At 49.3% G+C, this 21,192-nt stretch overlaps 1 protein-coding gene across 5 annotated transcripts in view; it reads right to left on the bottom strand.

The window, feature by feature from the left end:
* The window catches only part of CLEC16A (C-type lectin domain containing 16A), a 197,789-nt gene that overhangs the window by 147,840 nt on the left and 28,757 nt on the right, over positions 1-21,192 (bottom strand). For 3 of the 5 annotated variants that reach the window (XM_041748306.1, XM_041748307.1, XM_041748310.1), the window contains 3 exons: positions 20,208-20,261; positions 17,328-17,441; positions 1,307-1,538 (listed from right to left, as the gene is read on the bottom strand). In XM_041748306.1, the coding sequence (XP_041604240.1) occupies positions 1,307-1,538; positions 17,328-17,441; positions 20,208-20,261 (400 nt within the window). The remainder of the gene's footprint in view (positions 1-1,306; positions 1,539-17,327; positions 17,442-20,207; positions 20,262-21,192) is intronic. The other 2 variants (XM_041748308.1, XM_041748309.1) reach the window with 1 other exon arrangement.

Raw genomic sequence — 21,192 nt, forward strand, 5'->3', positions numbered from 1 at the left:
TACTTGTTGGCATACGTGTTCTGAGCCAAGAACGAATGCCTATTCCAAATGCTGACTGCGCACTTTAAACAAAAAGAAAAGCATGCTGGGGATCTCAGCCTTAAAAAGAGGGCCGGGTAGCACCAGAGAGATGCTTTGGTTATACTTATTGAAATGTGATCGTGGCATTCCCTGAGAACTGCCAAGAAAATCAGAATGGGGCCAGCAGGGTGGGGAAAGGGGCAGGTTTCAGCTCCATAATCACAGCAAACTCCCCAAAACAAATGATTCCCAGTCATTGATTTACTGAGCTACTGCATTTTCCAGCTTCAGACACCGTGGACTAGGGACTCACATGGTCCAGACTGATGGGCTAAGGGCTTTGGAGCAGACACCACCAGACCAAGGCCTAGGAGGATAGCCTGCAGTAGGAGCTGAGGACAGCCCGTGTCTGTGCCATGAGGTGTGGTGGGAGCTCGTGTCCAGCACGCAGCTCCACTCTGAGTGTGCAGGGCCGTGGCCGAGACCCCATCTGTGTGGCTGTGCACCCGGCCCATGACACAAGAGACTGCATAGCTAAAGCTTGCCTAATTCCAGAGCAGACAGTGCTCTCCAGATTAAGGTGTGAGTATCTAAGCGAGAGGAAGGTGGAAATTAAACCAGAATCATCCCCAACACAAACCAAGAAGAGGAATGAATGATTCTGCTTACTGAGCACACATGCCCCAAAGCCAGGTGTACCTCATTCTAAACAGACAGGACTTTGAATAAATCTTGATGTAAGATTATCTAGGGGATTATATTTGATTATTTGATTCTGGAAAAAAATGACTTATTAAATATACATAATCTCATTAAACACAAGTTTTCTTCCTGCAGTGCACTAGGAATAATGACTGTGTCAAAAATCATAATCGCAGGTGATGGGGAGTAATAAAAACCCCAATAAACATGATGAGAGCAGTAGTGTCAGTGAATGCTTGTGACACGGGTCAGGCACAGCTCTGAGCACGGTACACGTATTAATGCATTTAATTCTTGGAAACACAGAGTAAGTACTATCTGCTACCTTCTTTTTACCAACGGGGAAACCGAGGCATGTGGCTCCAAGTTAAGAACCCTGCTCTGGGTCACCCGTGCGATGAGGGCAGGCCTTGCAGTGGACCTGCCCACAGCTGCCTGCGGAGGGCTGAGCCCACAGAATGAGGTACACCGGCGTCAGGAATGGACGGAAGGAAGTACCCACGGACACACAACGGGGACCAGACACGAGTGACAGCCTGGCTGACAGCGCAGGCAGCAGGGTGGTGTTCGCGGGCGCACTCACCTTCACTCTCCCCACTCGTCCTGATGCCTTTTGAACCACCCTCAATACCTTTAGTCTTCTCAGCGTCTTCCTGGGCATCCTCGGTGGGCCCCTTCTCATCATCGTCTTCCTCCCCAACGTTTTTGTAGTTGGGTCTCTTCTGCACCCGCCTCTTGCCCTTGTGCTTGTTCATCTCAAGGGAGCGTTCTAGAGTCTCGGTGGGTTTAATGAAGCACCGAATGCTGGGCTTGGCCTAGGGAAGTCAACACACGGATTGGAACCTTGGAATCTTGCGGGACGCTATCATCAAGCTGCCTGAGTGCTGTGGCCCCAAGAAATTCTATTTCCAAAACAAAAAAGGCAACCTCCCACGTTGTCATCGTAACTATGATTAACACTACCATTGTTAAATCATCAGAACAATAGCACCAGCTACCATCTACTGCCCGCCGCCCTGAGTTAGCAACACTAGCTCTGTGCTTCCCAAAGGTCACTCGTTTGCCTAGGAAACACACCTCTCTTAGCACTTTTATGGTACTCTGCTTGTGCCAGATGCTCTCTAAGGGCGCTGACTGTACTATCTCACTTGAATTTGACAACGACCCCATGAGGTCGTCCTGTTGTTTCACTCCCTTTACAGACGATAAAACTGAGGCTCAGAGGCGGTGGATGACCCACCCGTGGTCAAAGGACCAGGAGGCAGCAGAGCTGGGATTCAAACCCACACACCCTCCACCCAACTTAGGTCTTAAGTACAGCACGCTGGTGGTATTAACTTCTAGCTTAAATACATTTATTTTAAAAGAAACTGTATACCACTACAGAACATGGAACACCAATATATCTTGCTGTTATAAAAATAAGAAAAAAAAAGGTGCACTGGATGTAGCCAAATGCTGGCTCTGTAGAAAAGGGGCTTGTCAAGCACCAGTGGGGAGTTAAAGCTCATCCGCAAAGGAAGCTGACCCCAAAGAAAGTTTTCTAAGAAGTCAGGAGGCTTTCTAAGAGGATGAAAAAGGCCGGTGTGTTGCCTGTGGATCATGCCCCATCCTATGGGAAACACGTAGCCGTATCTCAGTCCAGGTAACACAGATGAGCTTGAGGGATCGCCACTCCCATTTTATAGATGAGAAAACAGAGGCTCCAAAGGGCAAAGTGACTCGCCAGATATCACACAGCTCCTGAGCCACACATCAGACTGGGAACTGAAGTCTGCCCAATCCCAAAGCCCAAGCTCCTCCTGAAATAAGGGTGCTTCAGGAAGAGCTCAAACTCAGTTAGGTGCTCAGTACCCTTTAAAAAGTATTTACATACAAATGGACCAGGTCCAGAAGGGAACAAAGACAAAAGAAAACGGATTTGTTTGAGGCAGGATTCTGACTGAAGTATTTTTCTCTTTTCAGCATCTGGATGAGGTCCAGACATCGTTTTGTCATTTAAAAAATAAAAAAAAATTTAAAAAAAAAGATAAAGTTTTAAAGAAAACTTTTCCATTATCTTGATATAGTTTATCCATCTTCTGAATTCACCCTCAACCAACCGCCAGCTATATTCTGGGGGCCACCATACTTTGCTTAAGTGGAATGTCTTCAAGGAGCACAGATTAATTTCAATATCGTTCAAAACAAAACCTAATTGGAAACTAAATTAGCATCCAAATCTGAACATTAATTTTTATTTACTCACTTTGGATTATTCATCCACAAAAATGACAGATAAATTGAGATATGATTCTACTGCCCAGGAAACCCAGATAGCACATTACAGACGCCAATGGCTGAGAGCCCAGAGGTGGGAGCACCCCGAGCATGCGCCACTTGACAGACAGCATCCATCAGAGTCCACTTAGGATGCTGTGTGACCGAACACAGCCCCTCATCTTCTGCTGAAGGCCTCAAACCCAGGAAGTCGAGGGTCCCAAGATTAAGTCACCACAATCAGAGCTTTCTGAAACAGAAAGCTGAGACTAAATGCAGAGCAAAGTATCACCCAGTTAGAAGGTCCAAGCAAAAATTCACTGGACGGACGTAGAAAACTCTCCCAGAGCTCTGTATGAACTTGGATGTACAAAAGTGCTAAAATAAAGGGAAGTGAAAGTGTGTGTCCAGGGCTGCTCAGGGCATTACGATCCCCAGCTGGACTCCCATGAGCTGTGGGTCCTCTCCGAGTGAGCATCAGGGTCCTTGTCTAAAACACAGTGCGGATAACGCCAGCCTTCTAGAACTAAATGTCATCTCGAATATAAAAGTTCTTTTGGTAAGCATCCAACATATGAGAGTCACCTTCCTTTCCTTGCCTCCTTAACAAAAAAGGAAAAAAAAAAAAAAAGGCTAAGAGTCAACTGTAAAAATAAATTTTAAAACTTTCCAAAGGGATCTGCTTTTCTCAACAGTCAGGTATTGGGAGGACATGTTTACTGGGGAAATTTCAAACCTTTAAAATGCAACCTACCCAGTGAACAGCTGGAAATAACCTAAATGTCCATCAAGAGGGGAGTAGTTAGGTAATTACAGTCTGACCATAGAATGGGAATCCACATACATGTTAAAGAGACCCAGCTCTTTTTGTACCTATATGCATGCATACAGAATTGGTACCAGAGTGGAAAAGAAAGAGCAGGGAGCTCAGTAGGGGCCCTTCAAGTAAAGCTTTACAAGGGCTACACGTGATGCTGTGAACAGCTTTTCCTCGAAAGTGGCCTAAGAATGTCTTGGGATTTAGTCTTTGGGGGCTAAGAAAAAGCAGGTGGTCCTGTGTGCACACCCACACAAGCGCATTTGTATTTTTTTTTTTTTATTATTTCTAGACCTTTCTGTTTGAAATTTCTAATCCTGTACGCATGTTAATTAAAAAAAATTATCAGGAATCATTTGGACATTATAATTTTGGACTTTATTCTTCCTTTCATTTTTCTTTTATATTTAAAAGCCTGATTGTGGAGAAGCAGATAGGGCTTGGCTGGGAAATGTAAACAGAGATCCATGAACATTCCTGCTGCTCCTGTCAAGAGCCTCCTGGCTGCTGGCCTCCAGGAATCTCTGTGGGACAGTGGACAATCCCAGATATTCCAGATGGAAGGCCCCCAGGAGAAGGACCCATCCACCTTACCCTCGGGTATACTCTCAACACTAAACCAGGTGCCTGGAGCAGGGCAGGACCTCAATGGGCAGCTACTGAGTGAATTCATGGCTGCCTGTACCCATACTGTACCCAAAGCAACAGAGAGAACAGTAAAGAAGAAAAGTGAGGGATGGAAGAAACCAGGAGCCTGACAGCCTCAGGAGATTAGCACAGTGCAAGGGCAGGCGCAGAATGGGGAAAGTTCACTTCTGAGTCAAAACTCAGGAGGCCTTTGGGTTTATCTTCTCATAAAGCTAGCACACCATGTACGCCCCGGACAAAAATATTCTGCGAATCACATGTACAGTTCCCAAATGCCACAAGTTCAGGTTTTGCTAAGGGCTCATCTCCCAGGGACCTGGAGCCTGAGATGCCAAGAGGAGTGTGGAGATATGGGGCCATCCTTGCTGACAGCACAGATTCTTCCAGTTATCCAGAGAATGTAGCTGGAGAGCCTAGGCTCTGTGGCTGGCCATTAGAGCTGGCTTCTGAGGTCAGGGCCAGCGGAAGGCCAGCAATGTGATTTCAGGGGTGGCCCAAGGGCTGAACTCCCTGAAGTGTCTGCTTCCACCTTACTCTCCACCCCACCACCCTAAGGCTTCCATCCTTGTTTAAAATACTCCAGAAGGTAACTCCCCAGGGGTTGGAAGTAACTAAGGGCTTTTAGGGCTGCAGGATTTGAGAGTCAGCTCTGCACGGACAGTGAGGGGGGTCTGAAGCAAGGGGTCAGGAAGGAGGACGCAAACACCTAAGGCCCTGGTGTTGGACACAGAAATACCCCAGGTGTCAAACAGAATGCCCTCCATTAGGTCTGGGGGCACCCCATCCTAGAAAGGCCACATGCAGAGTGCACATGAAAAAGCAAGCTGCAGAGGCGCCCGGGTGGCTCAGCTGGTTAAGCATCTGCCTTTGGCTCATGTCATGATCTCGGCGTCCTGGGATCAAGCCCCGAGATGGGTTCCCTGCTCAGTGAGTTTGCTTCTCCATCTGCCTCTCCCCTCTGCTCATTCTGTCTCAAATGAATAAATAAAATAAAAACAATCAAGCTACAGTTGAGCCACCCATCCAGGATTCCGTTTACAATTTAAAAAACAAAAAAAAAAATCAATTAAAACATGTCCATCTGAATTGTGTTTTCCTGTGTGGATAGATATGTAAATGATGGTGACCATGGCAAGGTCTAGAAGGTTACAGACGCCCCAGCCCCAGAGAGTGGTCCCTTCTTGAGAGGATAGGGAGGTTGGGGGAACTTTCACTTTCTTTTCTAGTCGTCTCTATGTCATCCAGTCCTTGTGCCCCAAGAGAGTTATTACCAAAGCCACTTAAATGTCAAGAGTACCTTTAAAGGAGGTACCTAATGCCACTGAACTGTATACTTAAGAATAGGTAATCCATTATTTTATATGTATTTCACCAAAAAAAAAAAAAAAAAAAAGACACTTTAGGAGGAGTAGGTTATAGACCAAGAACGAGCTGCGAGAAATGTCTTCTGCCTTGACACAGACACACAGTCATAAGCAAAAAGCCATTGACACACCTGATTACTGAACTTTATGTTATCCCTCAATTGAAAAAACATTCACCTACAGAATCGTCAGCGAAAGTGATTGTTCTAACACCCTAAGGACAAGCTAGGAGCAGATGGGACAAGTCTGGAGGCTGGATGCACCGCAGTCACCACAGGACTGACCTCACTCACTGAGCCAGACCAAACACCAGGGGTGAAGCAGCCCTGGGCCTGCCTGCACAGGGCTCCCAGACCAGCCTGGAGCAGGCAGGGTTCTGGCGTGCGTCCACGTGGACTCCGGGGGCACGGAGGAAGGAGTGAGGAACCCTGCCAGGCAGGGGAGGCGGAGGTGAGGGGGAAGCTCAGGAGGGCTTCGTGGAGAAGGAAATGACTGGTCCAAGTCTTGAATGGTAGCAGGAGTTCACGAGAACACTTGGGAGGAGAGAATGCTAGGAAGGCCAGCTCAGAGCTCTGGCCCGTTCACCCTTTATTTCTGTCAAGGCCCGGATCACTGGAGTGGGTGGGAGTGGGTGTGCCAGGTGACTGCAGCGGTGCCCCAGGACACAATGTGCTTGGCCAGCTCCCAAGGGAGCAGCAGGCACACAGCAAGTCACGGGGTGGTGCTGGGCCAGCTGGATGGTCCCTCCAGCCACCTGCTCCTGATGGGGGTTTACGGTGCTCGTGGCCCGAGCAGCGCTGTCAGAGTACCCCTGCCTCTGTACCTGGTAGATCCAAGCTGCTCAATGGGTTTCTTTGTACCCACTCAATGGTTCGGGGGAGAGGAAGGAGAGGATGGCCAGGAAAAGCAGCATGGGGACAGCAGGCAGGCCGCTCTGGGAAGAATCTTGGCTGAGAGGGAAAGGAAGAAGAAAAGAGGCTGGCAGCTAGAGAGGGCAGACAAGGGCTCAGACAGGTGACATGGCTCTGGTGTCTGGCTCTGGCTCTGTAGGAGCTATTGCCATGATCTAGGAAAGCTCACCTTCCACGTTCTCCTAGGCAGAGCCTGCTCACTTTCTGAGGAAGCGGCTAGAATCCTTTTGTTCAAACAGCTCTGCCGTGCTCTTCGAGAACTAGGAGCAAGGAGGCAGGCCACGCTGTCTAACAAAAATCTGCCCAACATAAGGGTAGACCCAAGTCCAACTTCATTCTCACTTACTGGCCCAGGGGCCCTGACCAAATGAGCCTCTGTCTCCCAGTAAGTAAGAGAGAGACAGTAGCAGCTCCATCGCATGCTGCCATGGAGCTACGATGAGATCCTGAGTGCAACCATGCCCGGCACAATGCCTCCCACAAAGAGACACTCTAGAAATACTTATTCACCTTTGACCCCTGGCAGATGGATCACCAGGGTAGAAGAGATGGCAGGGGAGGGGCTAACCTCTAAAAAACAATCACATTCTATTTTAAATTTGGCTCCCTGGCTCCTACAAACTTTCTGCTCGCTGGATTTCTGGTTTGTTAGTGGGCTGGACTCAGCCTCCTCAAAGCGCTCCTGGGCCCCTGGCCAGCCTCCCTGATCCCCAGCGTCAGGGGCTGGGCCTGCAGAGCATACAGCACAAAGGCAGGGCTGCTGGGGCGGCCGGGGCCCAGGCTCAGTGTCCTGCCGCTCACCACCTTCTCCTGGGGCCTCAGTTCCCACAGTCACCAAATGGGCCTCATGGTAGCACTTGCCCCACAGGGCTATGTGGTGCCAAGAAGGAGCATACCTCCTTGTTACCTGTCTCCTGGTACTAAGGACTGCCACTAATGCCCAATTACCTGTCTCCCAGTACGAAGGACTGTCACTAATGCCCAATGGGCATCAGAAATGGACCCAGTGCTGCTATGAACCCAATATGTACACTGATTCACTTTATCCTCTAACAGGCGACCAGGGGAGGGAGGGAGCTGCAGCGGGCAAAGGACTGGTCCAAGGTCATCCATTTGGCAGAGGCAGAGCCAGGATTTGGATCCAGGGAGTCTGGTTTCAATGCCCACAGGCCTGATGACTCTACAGCACTGCTCCAGCACTCACCGCCTTCAGTGAGCATTTGTCAGCCTGCCAATGTGGGCCAGCCCCCTGCAGGGCAGACCTCAGGGCCCAGCCAGGCCTCAGTCACACCCGTCAGAGCAGCAGGTGGACAGCGCAGCAAAAGCTCAGGGATGGCTGACATACCTACCACTCATGAGGCAGCCTTCTGACCCGACCATCATTCCGGCTGCCCACACAGTGTGATGACTGACCATTTTGTCTCATGTACACAGGGCTCCAAATGTCACAGGGGGTCATGGTGACCCAGGCATGCACCAACCATAACCAACAGCATGTGGCTTTGCAACTGGCCGTGAAGAGAAGCTCGGCTGATAACTTGCCAAGATCAGCAAGCAAACATCAGAGAGCACAGATGCCAGGATGATACACAGGTGCGCACTACATGCCCGACGCTGAGAAACCCAGTGCTGCTGAGCTGAGGCCAACACGTACAGAACACACAACTGCAACCACATCAGTGTGGCAGCTGGACACACTGCCAGATGTAATGGGGAAAATAAAACCCATCGGGGAGGAATGTGAAGAGCTAATAGGCCACTTCCATTAACAAGAGGAGCGTGGCATTCTTCTCCACGAATTGGCCAATTATCAGGGAGTTTTAAAGCTGCAGAAGCAAAAAGTAAAGAGATGCCCATTGATCTCCGAGCTCAGAGGACTCGCACTGCACACATGCTGGGCACTGTGACTGTACGAAATGCAGCAGGTAACAGCAAGATGGTGCTGGAACTGCCTCGAAAACAAGCTCTGGGTGCTGCCAGGCCCATAAGAGACCAGCCTCATCTCATCCCCGGAGCTTCTCCACCTAGGCCATCATTTCTGTCCCTCTCAACACCTGGTGGGGTTGCCTGGTATGTCTCTTCAATGCCGTGCCTGGCATTCAACCAAAAGCTAATGAGTTCTGGGGGATAAATTAATTGCAAGATATTTATGATGGAAGAGGTGCATCCAAGGCTCATGTAAAATAAAATACACTCTCTCAGTAAATGACAACACACTAAACACTTGGGTATTTCTTCAGGAAGAGTGTTTTACTCTATCTTACTCTCTAGAAAGAGGTAACTGTGGAATATTGGGAACTCCTAGTTACCCCAAACATTTGGCCCAGAGGCCCACATCTCATGCTAAACGGGAGTGACTATTGCTGCAGATGGTGACAGAAGGCCATGAAACAGAAGCAGCATGGGGGTCTGGGGCTGGATGCCTGCGATCCCCTGGTGATGGGGTGGGGGGCAACAGGATGATCACCCAAGCTCTGAGGTCATCAGCTTGCTTATGCAAAGAATATTAATACCACTCTCTGGGTTATCAGGAGCCTAAAAAGAAGATGTCAAAGGAGATGAACAAGATGAGAAACGCACCCCTTTCTCCCACTGACCCAGTATTTTCTTTTTTTTCTTTTTTTAAAGATTTTATTTATTCATGAGAAACATGGAGAGAGAGAGAGAGAGAGGCAGAGACACAAGCAGAGGGAGAAGCAGGCTCCACGCAGGGAGCCCAGTGTGGGACTCAATCCCGGGTCTCCAGGATCACACCCTGAGCCGAAGGCAGGTGCCCAACCGCTGAGCCACCCAGGGATCCCCTGACCCAGTATTTCTTGCACAGTGGCCCTGTTCTGATCCTAGCCAGCCAGTTCATCCCCACCAAGGTCTCTGACTCACCACTGTCCAAGCCGTGCCCATCACAACCGCCCGCCCTCATGACCCCCAACTCAGCTCTTCACCCTTCAGCCCTTAAGCCAACAAGGCTACTTCCTCCGGGAGGCCTTCCCTCACTTTCATCTCCCAAAACTGGTTTCTGTTTCTTCCCAGATTCAAATCTTCTATCTGTGTTGACATGCTTATTTACTGTTTCCCTCTACCAGAATGTCAGGACAGAGACCTTGTTTGTCTTGCTTGTCCTGTATCCTGAGGCCAGCACAGTGGTGCCTAGAACATGTAGATACTCCAGAAACACACGTGGGAGGAGGAAGAGGGGTGAGCGAGCCAGCCAGCCTGGCACACAGGAAGTGCTCAACAGAAGGGCGCCACTCTTACTAGGGAATGAGCCATCGCTGTAGTGGCACCCAGGGCAATACCACATAAGCCAAAAATCCTGCAGGGCTCTTTTCCCTTCTCTGCTCATGAAGCTGGAGGTTTCCAGGGGGGGGGGGGGGGGGGCACCTGTCTCCCGGGATGAGATCTGCCCACCTGCCTCGCTTGTGGTCTTCAGTGGGCAGTGAGTAGACTGACACCACTCCCCTCCTGGCACACTGTCATTAAACCGCGGGATCACCGGAGATGGAACTGAATGGCGTGGCCCTTCTCTCACGGGTGTGCAGCGCCCCCAGCCTCCCGTCAGACAAAGCACCTTGAGCAAAACCAAGTTTCCCAGCTAGAGGATTGTGGCACTGACCAAGACTGGATCTCCTTGGCTTGGTACATACAAGGCACTCAATTCCCTCATAAAGTTCATTATTTCAAGGCAACTGACATTTACTGCAGGAGCCAGGCTAAACACTGTGGACACAAAGGTTATGACGTTCCCATTTCTCCTGATCTAAATTCCAGAATCTCCCAATGGCTCCAAAGGCAGCACATGCTTCAGAAGCCTGTTCCCTCCCTGACCTCATCCTACTATGCTCTGCCCTGCCATGCTGCTCCTTGCTAGTCCTCTGACACACCAGGCATGCTCCTGCCTCAGGGCCTTTGCACTGATTGCTCTTTCCGGCCAAAATGCTCTTCCTGCAGCAATCTACATGACTCACTCCCTCACTTCCTTCACATCTATGCTCAACTGTCATCTTCCCAATGAGCCCTACCCAGGCCACTCAATGGAGAACTGCACCCCACTCCAGCCTCTGAGAGCTGCCACCCCTTCTCTGCTTTACTACTGTTGCTTTTCTAAAGCACTTCTCACATTCTAACATGCTACAGTGTTTACTAATAGCTTCCTGTTTCCTCTCTCTTCCCACTGCATTAGAAGCTCTGGGAGGTCTGGGGCCTTTGTTTTGTTTCCTACTGCACTGGGGTGCCAAAAGAGTGTGGGTACCTGTCCAGTAATTGTGTATTAAATAGATTAATATGGGGCAGCCCTGGTGGCTCAGCCGTTTGGCACCTCCCTTCAGCCCAGGGCATGATCCTGGAGACCCAGGATCGAGTCCCATGTCAGGCTCCCGGCATGGAGCCTGCTTCTCCTTCTGCCTATGTCTCTGCCTCTCTCTGTCTGTCTCTCTCATGAATGAATGAATGAATGAATGAATGAATGAATAAATAAATAAATAAATAAATAAATAAATAGATGAATACGTAATGCGGACCCACCTTTGAGAAACTCATAGAGTCTGGTTAAAAAACTCAAATGCCCCCAGGGGCCAGGTGGCTGATAAAAACGAAGTCCCAGGGCAGAGACACCGGAAGTAGTGGATCCCTCATCTTTCTGTTGTCCCCCCACCGCCCCTCCCCATTTTCCAAATTTTCACAGAAACCTGGAGGAGTTCACCAGTGGCTCAATGCAGACTAGGGATGGTCCCCACTGAGCACAGGGCAGGACACTATCTCATACCAGGGAGCAAGCAGTCCTCAGCCTGGACGCCACCCCAGCCTCTGACATGCTGCCAGGCAACTGCACAAAAGCCATCTAAGGGTCTGAGCCACAGAATCTTGTCCACCCCTGGTTCACCCCCACTCTGCCCACTCTGCTCCCCCCTGCTGGCTCCCCTAATCTATGGCCACCCCAAGAACCTTGGGCCCTCCTCTGGCTCACTGGACCAGGACCAGCATCCTTGGTCCTCTGGTCACCTGCAGCCCTGGCTAAAGGCTATCCGTCTGTGAGCCTCCACGCTATGGGACTTCCGGCAATTGTCCAGCCGCACCTGCGCAGGGGAGAGGAAGAGGTGACTGCTTCTAAGGGGTCTCTCACCATGACAACACCCTACTTGCTAAGGGGAACGTGGTGCACTCTGGGTTCTCTCTCACTCTGTCACATCCTCTTAGGCATGAATCAGCACTGCCACACTTAATACTTCTTCAGGCCACAAGGATGACTGGGAGCTAGCATTCCGTTCAGGGGTTACGGGACAGACCACAATGGCCCCGCAAGAAAAGGAGAATACACAATGAGTTCCAATTCTCTTGTGGGATTATTTGTATCAGTGCCAATTAAGGCCCTGGATTTATAGTGGTCTATTTCTTCCTTCGGTGTGCACCACCAACCCTCTCCCAGAAGCCTCTTACCACTTTCAGGAAGAAGAATGTGTGTGCTTCAGACGCAGCATTGATTAACCAGGGGTCACGAGTAAAGTCATGGTCACTGAAAGATTCAGGGGAACTCTACTTTGGGCTGCAAAGGGGGCTACTCAGCATGATGCATTCAATATGAAGGAGGCTCGGCTGCTGTCTGATTCAAGTCCGGTTTGGAAAGACAGCCCTGCAGCAGTGACCAGGGGACCCAAGCCAATGATTAGTGCTCTGCTTCTGCACACACAGAAGCCAGAGGAGCCAGGCTGCTAGTTTTTCAGATGCTGGCTCCACACACCACGACTGGATGAGTGTTCCGTTAGCTGAGGACCTGGCTCTCAGGAAAGACAGGTGTCATGTAGAGAACTGGTGGCTAATGTTTTAGGTGTGCACTTACTCTTTTGGATTGCCAGAGAATCTGGACACCATTCCAACTGGCTGAACTGCTGCCTACAGAGAGGTGGTCAGCATCCTCACCTTTGGGACAAATAAACCTATTCTGCCCCAGGATTCTCAGTCTCTCTTCTGAAGTTACAGCCAGCCAACCACAGGAACACACCTAAGCGTGCTAAGTATTTGCAGTTTCCCGAGATTGAATCGGGGGCTGGCTAAATTGCAGGGCCAGGAATGCACAGAGCTCACCCACTGCCACCAAATGACAGTTAATATTAGCGCTATCACTGTCATCATTGTCGCTAACATCTGGCCCTCAGTGCCTTTGTTTCTGGTCGTATGGCACCTCCCTAAGGGGTGCTCTAAGGGTACCTCTACATTAATCATCCCAGGAAGGGAGGTCCCAAGTAAGGGATGTGGGGTTCAGATACGAAGGTCATTGTAATGATAGTATCTAATATTTAGGTATTGATGTGTGCTAGGCTTTAGAAGTACTTTACCCTGCACTTAATCTTCTCTGCAGACCCATGTCCATTATTCTAATTGGAGAAGGGAGGACACAAGCCTGCGGAGGTAGACTAACTTGCCCTGAGACCTATCTAGTAAGACCAGGAACCAGGATTTGGGGGGCCCAATCTTATCAGAACCGTATGATTAATGTAGAGGCACCCTTAGAGCACCCCTTAGGGAGGTGCCGTACAACCAGGGCCAGGTGGTTAGTGACAATGATGACAGTGATAGCGCTAATATTAACTGTTGTCATTTGGTGGCAGTGGGCTGAGCTCTGTGCATTCCTGGCCCTGCAATTTAGCCAGCCCCCGATTCAATCTCGGGAAACTGCAAATACTTAGCACACTTAGGTGTGTTCCTGTGGTTGGCTGGCTGTAACTTCAGGAGAGAGACTGAGAATCCTGGGGCAGAATAGGCTTGTTTGTCCCAAAGGTGAGGATGATGACCACCTCTCTGTAGGCAGCAGTTCAGTCAGTTGGAAGCCTGATCTCAGAGTCCACTCCACTAGACTATTCCTTAAGGCCGGAAGCAGAACAGTACCAAAAGCACCCCACTCTACCACTCTTCCCCCAAAGCCGGCCTCTGAGCAAAGAGAATGTGAGAGTCAGACTCTGAAGCTATTTCTGTTTTGAGAGTCATTAAGAACATCAAGAGAGCCCTCGTGACGCCACCCCCAGTTCACCCATCAGCTTGCTGATTCCTGCATTTAGTGCCCCTGAGCATCTCCGGCAAGCCCATGATTGTACAGGTGATGCCAGCATCTCATCTCCAATATATGGCTCCCTCTGTTTGCTGGGCACAGGAAGCCCAGTGAGACCAGGGGTCATGCCTTTCCTGTGCACTATCGCATCTCTGAAGAAACAGATTGAAGAAATGCAAAACGAAGTAAGCTATTCCACAGAAGTGGAAGATGAAAACAGGCCCTTTAAAAAAAAAAAAAAAAAAAAGCACCTGTAGGTAATGATGCATATCCCATAATCTCATCTATATGTTCATGTTGCAAAAATAACAAGACGTTAGCAGTTTCAGGATTAGTGTTCTCTTACTCTATTTCCCTCGACAAGAAACAGGATCTGCTCTGCATTAGAATTATAGCAAGAACTAGCCCTCAGCAGGAACCATATGATTTTAATGCACAGATGAATTTCAATTAGACATTTACCTAACCATGCTGATGCGTTTTAAATTTAACCCTAAATTACAGACTTTTCAAATAACTCTGCTCTTCCCTCTACTTCTCTCTCTTCAATTTTGGTTTGGTTTTGTGAAAGGTCTGCTGGTAAAAATGAAGCAATACCAGTAACTTATCTACAAATTACGGGAAGGAGAAAGTAGGTTAAAAAAGATCAAGAAACTTAAAACAAGCATGATCAAACCACATCCGAGTTAGGCAGGAAACAATAGGAGACCGTTCTTGCTCAGAGGGAAGGAAGGCGAATCTTACCAGGACTATTGTCAAGTAAGTCATAAGTGGGGTTCACCTCCACTCTGCCCAAGTTTCAAGTGCGGTCATCCGAACACAACAGAGTTCGATTCTGCGCCCAGGGAAAGGCGATACCCGGAAGCAGAAAGCTGACACTTTCACTTGGGCTGGCAATTCCTTTCATGCTCAAAACAATCTCATTTTCAGCTCAGGGGTCCATTACGAGCAGTTGGGGGTCTATCACAATGGAGGCAGGAACTTCAGCCCAGAAGGAGGCCAACAGGAGAAAGAACAGATCTCTTAAGCACTCCTTCTCGTTGAGGGTTCAATTGAGGCAGGTATCCCAAGCTAGGCGGTCACCAGGAACTTTGTGCAATTTGCTTTTGCTCAAATTGCAAACCCCAAGCATTAATGCTAGTATCCTGCTGTGATACTGTACTAGAGTTTTGCAAGATGTGACCACTGGGGGCTAACAAGCACAGGGATAGGATTATTTCTATTCACTGCATGCCTATCAATTGCAGTGAAAAAACCTGCAAACGTCAGCACCCCAAAGATCTCAGCGTTCACCTCTTGGACCACCAAGTCTAACTTTGGCACCACATGTCTTATAGGAAGACTTTCTGGGACAAAGCCGGAGCAGCAACCAAAGAAAGTCCAAAGGCTCTCAGCACATCCCAGCTGGTTATTAACATAAATGGTGTACAAGTCTGCACCAGGCTGTGTAGGGAGTAGGCACACCCGATGGCAAACACATGCCTCATCTGATTGGGGAGGCGGGGGGGCGGCGGGCGGGGCAGCCTCGGAGGAGCTTGCTGCAGAAACACGTGTATAATGGGGACCAGATCTTCTGACTGTTCAACGAAATCCCAAAATCTGGATTTTTATGTGAAACTTCCTAAATGTTAAAGTTGGTCACTCATAAAATCTTCTTTTAAATACTGCAAAGACCAAATCAAACAGCTCTGAGGGCCAAACTGCAACCTGTCACGTACTTTTGATGGATTTCCCTCCCATCCTCCCCAATAGCCCTCCGGAGTGGGACTCATTCCCCGTTTTGTAAATGGGGTGAAACCACGTGCCCGAGGGGAGCTCCTGGCTGGCAGGCCCTCAGCAGCTCTGACCAGGAGGCCCTGTGGATTCTGCGGAGTCAGCACACGGCTGCTTACATTCAGTCAGCAAGAGAGGGTTTAAGAAGTTGTGGAGAAATATCTCTGGCTCCAAGTCAGCTCCATGTTTTATCATCTATGGTGTCATGGCATGGGCCCCAAAGGGAGTCCCTTCCTGGTTCAATACTCATCACCCCTGTTGCCTCTAGGTTCCATCCTCTCGCCAAAAGCTACTCCTTCCCTTTAGAGCACTTCTAAGACTTGCGATAACCCATTTGTTTGTGTATTTGGTCAACATCTGTCTCTCCTACTGGACTATAAAGCTCCAACAAGACAGAGACTATTTAGGATTTTGTATATCCCCGGAGCTAATGCGGTGCCTGATCCAAAGAAAGAGCTTAATAAATACTTGTTGAATGAACCAAAGAAGGGATAGGCCAGACAGGGGCCATGAAAGGGCCCCATTCAATTCAGCTGAACTAATGCCACCACCACTAAGGATAGAAAGTTTCTGGGAACCTTTTCAGAGGCTCTAAGACTCCCTTAAACAGCAAAACAGCCCAGCCAAGCCGCCGCACACGAGAAAAACCAGCAGGGCAGGGACTCCTGTCACTGCACCCTGGGCAGTCCTGGCCTTTCACGCTACAGGATTGCATGCACTCCACTCGCCAGCTCGCTCAGGTATGGCAACAGAGTCGACTGCCCAAGGGCAAGCCTAGCCCTTTTACCTTTGTGTCTACTGCCTGAGAAACCGGTTGCAGAGACAGAAAGCTCACGAAACAGCCTTTGTACGAAACACTGTGCTCAACTCAGACACATGTGCCAAGCCCAAGCTGCAACAGATACAAGGAGACAAGATGCCTGCCAGAGCTGCTTAAAGTTGCTTTAAGGAGAGGGAGCTAGGAGCTAGGGCCTTCCAGGCTGTGGGTACGGTAAAGGCACAGATACGGAGGCAGAAACACAGGGCATGCTGGGGAGAAAGCAAGCTGGACCGGTACTGAGGGAGCCTGGAGCTCAGGACATATGAGAAGGATGGTAGGATGGAAGACAGGCAAGACACACAGGGGCCAAGCTGGGAAAACCTCAGAAGAAATCCTAACGCTGGTCTCAGGAGTTTCGTTTAGCAGAACACAAAATGCACAAACACGCACAAACCACAGACGTGCTCTGTTTAGGCCACAGCTGGGTGATCATTTAAAAGTTGGGAGTGTTTGCATCCAAAAGCAGATTTCCAGCTTCCCTGGAAATGTGAGGAAATCAGGTGACACTGCATCCATGCTCCTTCAGAACTGCAGGTGGGGGTGAGACAGCAGCTGCTGAGGAAGGACACACATGCTCTCCAATTTGTCACAGTCCCCACCCTTCCCTACTGTCTCTCACGGGGGCCCATGTCATTCATAGGTGTCCGGTCTCTGTAGGTATCTGTGCCTAGGACAAGGTAGTCTCTCATTCCGTCCCCGTAACAGCGCCTCACAGATACATAACCTAGGGTCCAGAGTAGTACGATTTCCTGTTCAATAACATATGATCAATTGAATCCACACCCAGCCCCAATTTTCTTGAGTACACATTTCAAAACTCTGATTAGGTTCCTTGAATCCCAGACCAGCTTATGCATCATCATTGCCCTATAGGCAGAATGTTGGTTTCTGGTTTTAGAGAAACATACGCACAAATGAAATGAGCAGCGGCTTCTTATCAAGGTCTAGAACAGTCCCAACGCTAATGACTTACACAACTTCTCTGAACATCCTGTTCGGTCTTAGCATACATCTCAGACAGATCACCATTCAGGATGACTTCAGCTAACGAGTTCACTAGGGGTGCGTGATGTATAATTAGGAAGACCTGGTGAGAAAGAAGACATCAGATTTGCATTAAAGCATGCAATCTCTCCACCTCTTCCTTCCTCGATCAGAAACAATGAGGTTGGGCTACTTGGGTCCTGTATTAAGGAACCATCCTCAGGAAGCAAAATCCAAAGAATGGGTCCCATTTAGGAGAATCCAGTTATGCCTTTCTCCTTCCAGGGTTGGCCCCTCCTTCATTCAGACTGTTGCCTATTTGGCTGGCTGCTCCCCAGCGGAAGGAAGTGCATTAAAGCTAGACTGTCCCTCATGGCTGGGTGAAGCCAAATCCGGCTGAAGTGGAACAACGTAGGAAAGAGCAGCCAAACCAGCACACTCCTTCCTCTCCACAGGCATTTTAGTGTCAAATTTGATTATGTTAAGACTGGAAGGCACAGGCCCAATATTTCAGTTAGACGGGAAGAAGGGGCCGGCGAATCTTGTTCCAATCAAGGACTTGGCAAAGGGTTGGCTACGCAGAGATCCCATCGCTGGGATGAGCACTGACCCCCGTGGTGTGTTTCAGCACACCAAGATTCCAGGGCAGCGGGAGGGAGGTATGGGCGCTGTGGGGAAGCAAAGCCACACGAGCCAGAGATGGGCCTAGTTGTGCCAGCATGCAAAATCAGAAGACGCTGGGCTTTCCGGGATGGCCCTGCTACCCCACCCTGTTGCCCAACATTCAGAACAGCTTTGGGAATCAGGGTATTCAAAGCTGCCTCACAAAGCTGACTCAGACACACCTGCTACTTTGTTTTAAAATATAAAGACACCACCAGTGCTGTACCCACCATTTATACAGAAGAAGGGTGTGTGCACATTTGCATTTACTTACATACACATTGAACAGGATTTCTAAACCCTGGTGCTACCATGTGGCCATAATTCTTTGCTGTGGGGGGCTGTCATGTGCATTGTAGGATGTTTGGCAGCATCTCTGGCCTCTACCCAACCAGAAATGTCTCCAGATGTTGCCACACATCCCTGGGGTGGGGGGGGGGGGAGGGAAGGGAGCATAGAATCACCCCCAGCTGAGAACCCCTGGCAGACAATGTCTCTGGAAGGGTGTAAGAAAACCCTGTACCTCCAATTGTCTCCAGGGACAGAAATCAGGAGATGAAACAAAAGTAGAAACCTGGTTTTCACCTGTTTGAACTTTTTAACTTAAAAAATTTATTAGAAATGTAAACATAGTTTAAAAAAAAAAAAAAAAGCAGAGCCGGACACTGAAACGCTGCCACATCTGGGAAATGGGACTGGGCGCCTGGGGGACGGGAGCGAGGAGGAGACTTCTAGAAGGATGGAATCCCTGGTCACACTAACGTTAACGTGAGTTTTCCTGGTTTTGCAGCTGTGCTTGTCAAATGATTTGTAAGGATGCTCAAAGATACAAGATTTCTACCTGATTGGAGGTTTTCACACATTTTGGGCAACAACATAAAAAAGCTAATTGAAAATGCAGGGGAGGATGGGCCCTGTGGCTCCAGCTGAGGATGCCAAATCGCATACTATGCTTTTTGTGAGACACTGAAACAGGCATCTGATGCTTGAGCTGCTAGTCCTTCCCTAAGAAAACAGGAGCCAAGGGGCTCTCAGAGAAAGGGTGTGGCCAGACCCCACGTCCCTCATAGGGGACGCTGCCCACGCAATGCTCCAACAGCTAATGGGTCCTGGGAGTGCTTTCCATGGGATTCCTGTGGCTGAGCATCTGGCTGCGCAAGTCCTGCCAGACTCCCAGAATCCCAAGCAGGAGGTTCGGGCAGATTTGTAATGAGGCAGCAGTCAAGGGTGCCAGGAGAGGCTGGGGTTTGCACTGAGCTCCATCGCACAGAAGGGCATTCAGAAGGAGTGGGCACCGGTGCAGAGCTCTGAGCAAACAGATCCCCCAGGACAGGACTCCGAGGGGGAACAAGGAGCAGGCTATGTGCGGACCCCCGACTGGCTTTGCCACCACCAGGACGCAAGGGCTGCAACTCTCTTCTCAGCCCTGCCTCAATCGCCAAATGGCCCAGGGACCAGAGCAGAAGGATGTTCTCTCAGCAAAGCCAATAAATACCTGCGCCATTGCAGAAGTGGGAACAGAGCTCTGGTCAAACGTTTGACTACTTGACAGTCTAATGAGATGGCCTGAAAGTCTGGACTGCTTGTAATAAAAATATTTTCAAAGTTATGTAACTGGGTCGCCATGGAGTTTTTCCCTTCTTGTAAATATTACATAATTACGAGAAGGAAACACACTTGTTTAAGAGGGGGGAGGCAGACAGATTGGCTCAAGACACAAATCTGGGAACTGAGGCTGCTACAAGATACCTTCCAGAAGGTAATCTGGGAACTACCACAAGAGTCTTTAAAAACAGTCTCATTAGTGGAAGTTTCTTAAATGAAGGCTGCTGCAGGGATGCACATACTGGTTCTTGCAGTTTGGGGCTTATTTCAAAATGCCATGAATAAGACCTACACCTCTAAATTTCTAGAGTATTTAGAACACTCCTTGGTTGTTTGAAAACCTCAGTCCCCATGGTGAAAACCAAGCACGTTAAGTGCCAGGTTTCATTTACTTTCCCTTCTTCTTTCAATTTTCACCCGTTACCATGAACAAGACACCAGCCCCTTTACTCTGTGTCTGGAAAACAGAAACTGTCACCTTTCCTTATGTTGTTGTTTTACTTCAAGATGCGGGATGCAGAGAGAAGACAGGGTGATGTGGCCTGGTCCTCCTAAGGACCCCTGAATGTGGCTGGGGACACAGGCAAACGATGAACCGTACCTGCGACAGGAGATACAGAGAAACGGGCAGGCTGATCTTCGGGCGCTCTCCTCCCTGTTGAAGGTTAGGGTAAAGAGACAGAGAGAGGTCCAGTCATACACGCGAACAGCACAAAGTACATGAAAGCCAAAAGCCACCTGTCTGAAGGGGAGGTGCCCTGTCCCCCATCTCCCCCATGCCCCTAAGGCTGTTCTTTCCTGGTACTAGTTAAAAGTCCACTCTGCAAAACAAATTCGCAACCTAATCCCATCCAATATCATTCTCCAGGCCTCTGTTTTTCCACCTGAGAAATCCTTCACCATTAGTCACGGATTAGAGGCTAGGTCCAAGAGAAGAACTGCTCCTTAAATTACCAGGAATGTGAATTTCACCCAGCTGGGCCACAGAGTCCACTGCTCCACAGGAGAGGCCTCTTCTCAGGAAGAGCTTTCAAAATGGAGCAAGGAGGGGTCAGGGCACCCTGGCCTCAGAAAAGCCCCTCATTTGTACAGAACTTCAATGTGCCCCATCCTGTGTCAACCCTGGGATGATCATCAGGACGCTGGTTCAGGCAGGTTAGCTGCCTCATCCAAGGCCACAGAGTAAGGAGAGGGAAGATGCAGAATTTGATCCCAGGTCTGAAACTTCAAGTCCTGTTTTCTCTCTGCCTCCCAGAGCTGCCTCTGACGTAGTTAGGGTTGCAATTTTCTTCTATTTGCTTGTTTTTAGAAAGAATCTCCATGTTCCTCCTCCAAAAAGAAAGCTACAACCCCTTGGGGCACAGCCAGAGAGGATGGGTCCCTGCAGAATAACCAACTGGCTCCACCCTGCCTCCTGCTGAGGTCTCTGCCCCTTAGCTCTGGAAGGACTAATTCCCTAGCTCGGAATCTCTCCCCGTGGGGTCTGAGAACCGCCAGCTCAGAGCCACCTGGTGGACAGGTTAATGATGCAGACCACTGGTCCACTACAGATCCACTGAGCCTGAATCCCTGAGATAGAGAGAGGG

This window comes from Vulpes lagopus, chromosome 3, assembly GCF_018345385.1.
Source record: "Vulpes lagopus strain Blue_001 chromosome 3, ASM1834538v1, whole genome shotgun sequence".
NCBI lineage: Eukaryota > Metazoa > Chordata > Mammalia > Carnivora > Canidae > Vulpes > Vulpes lagopus.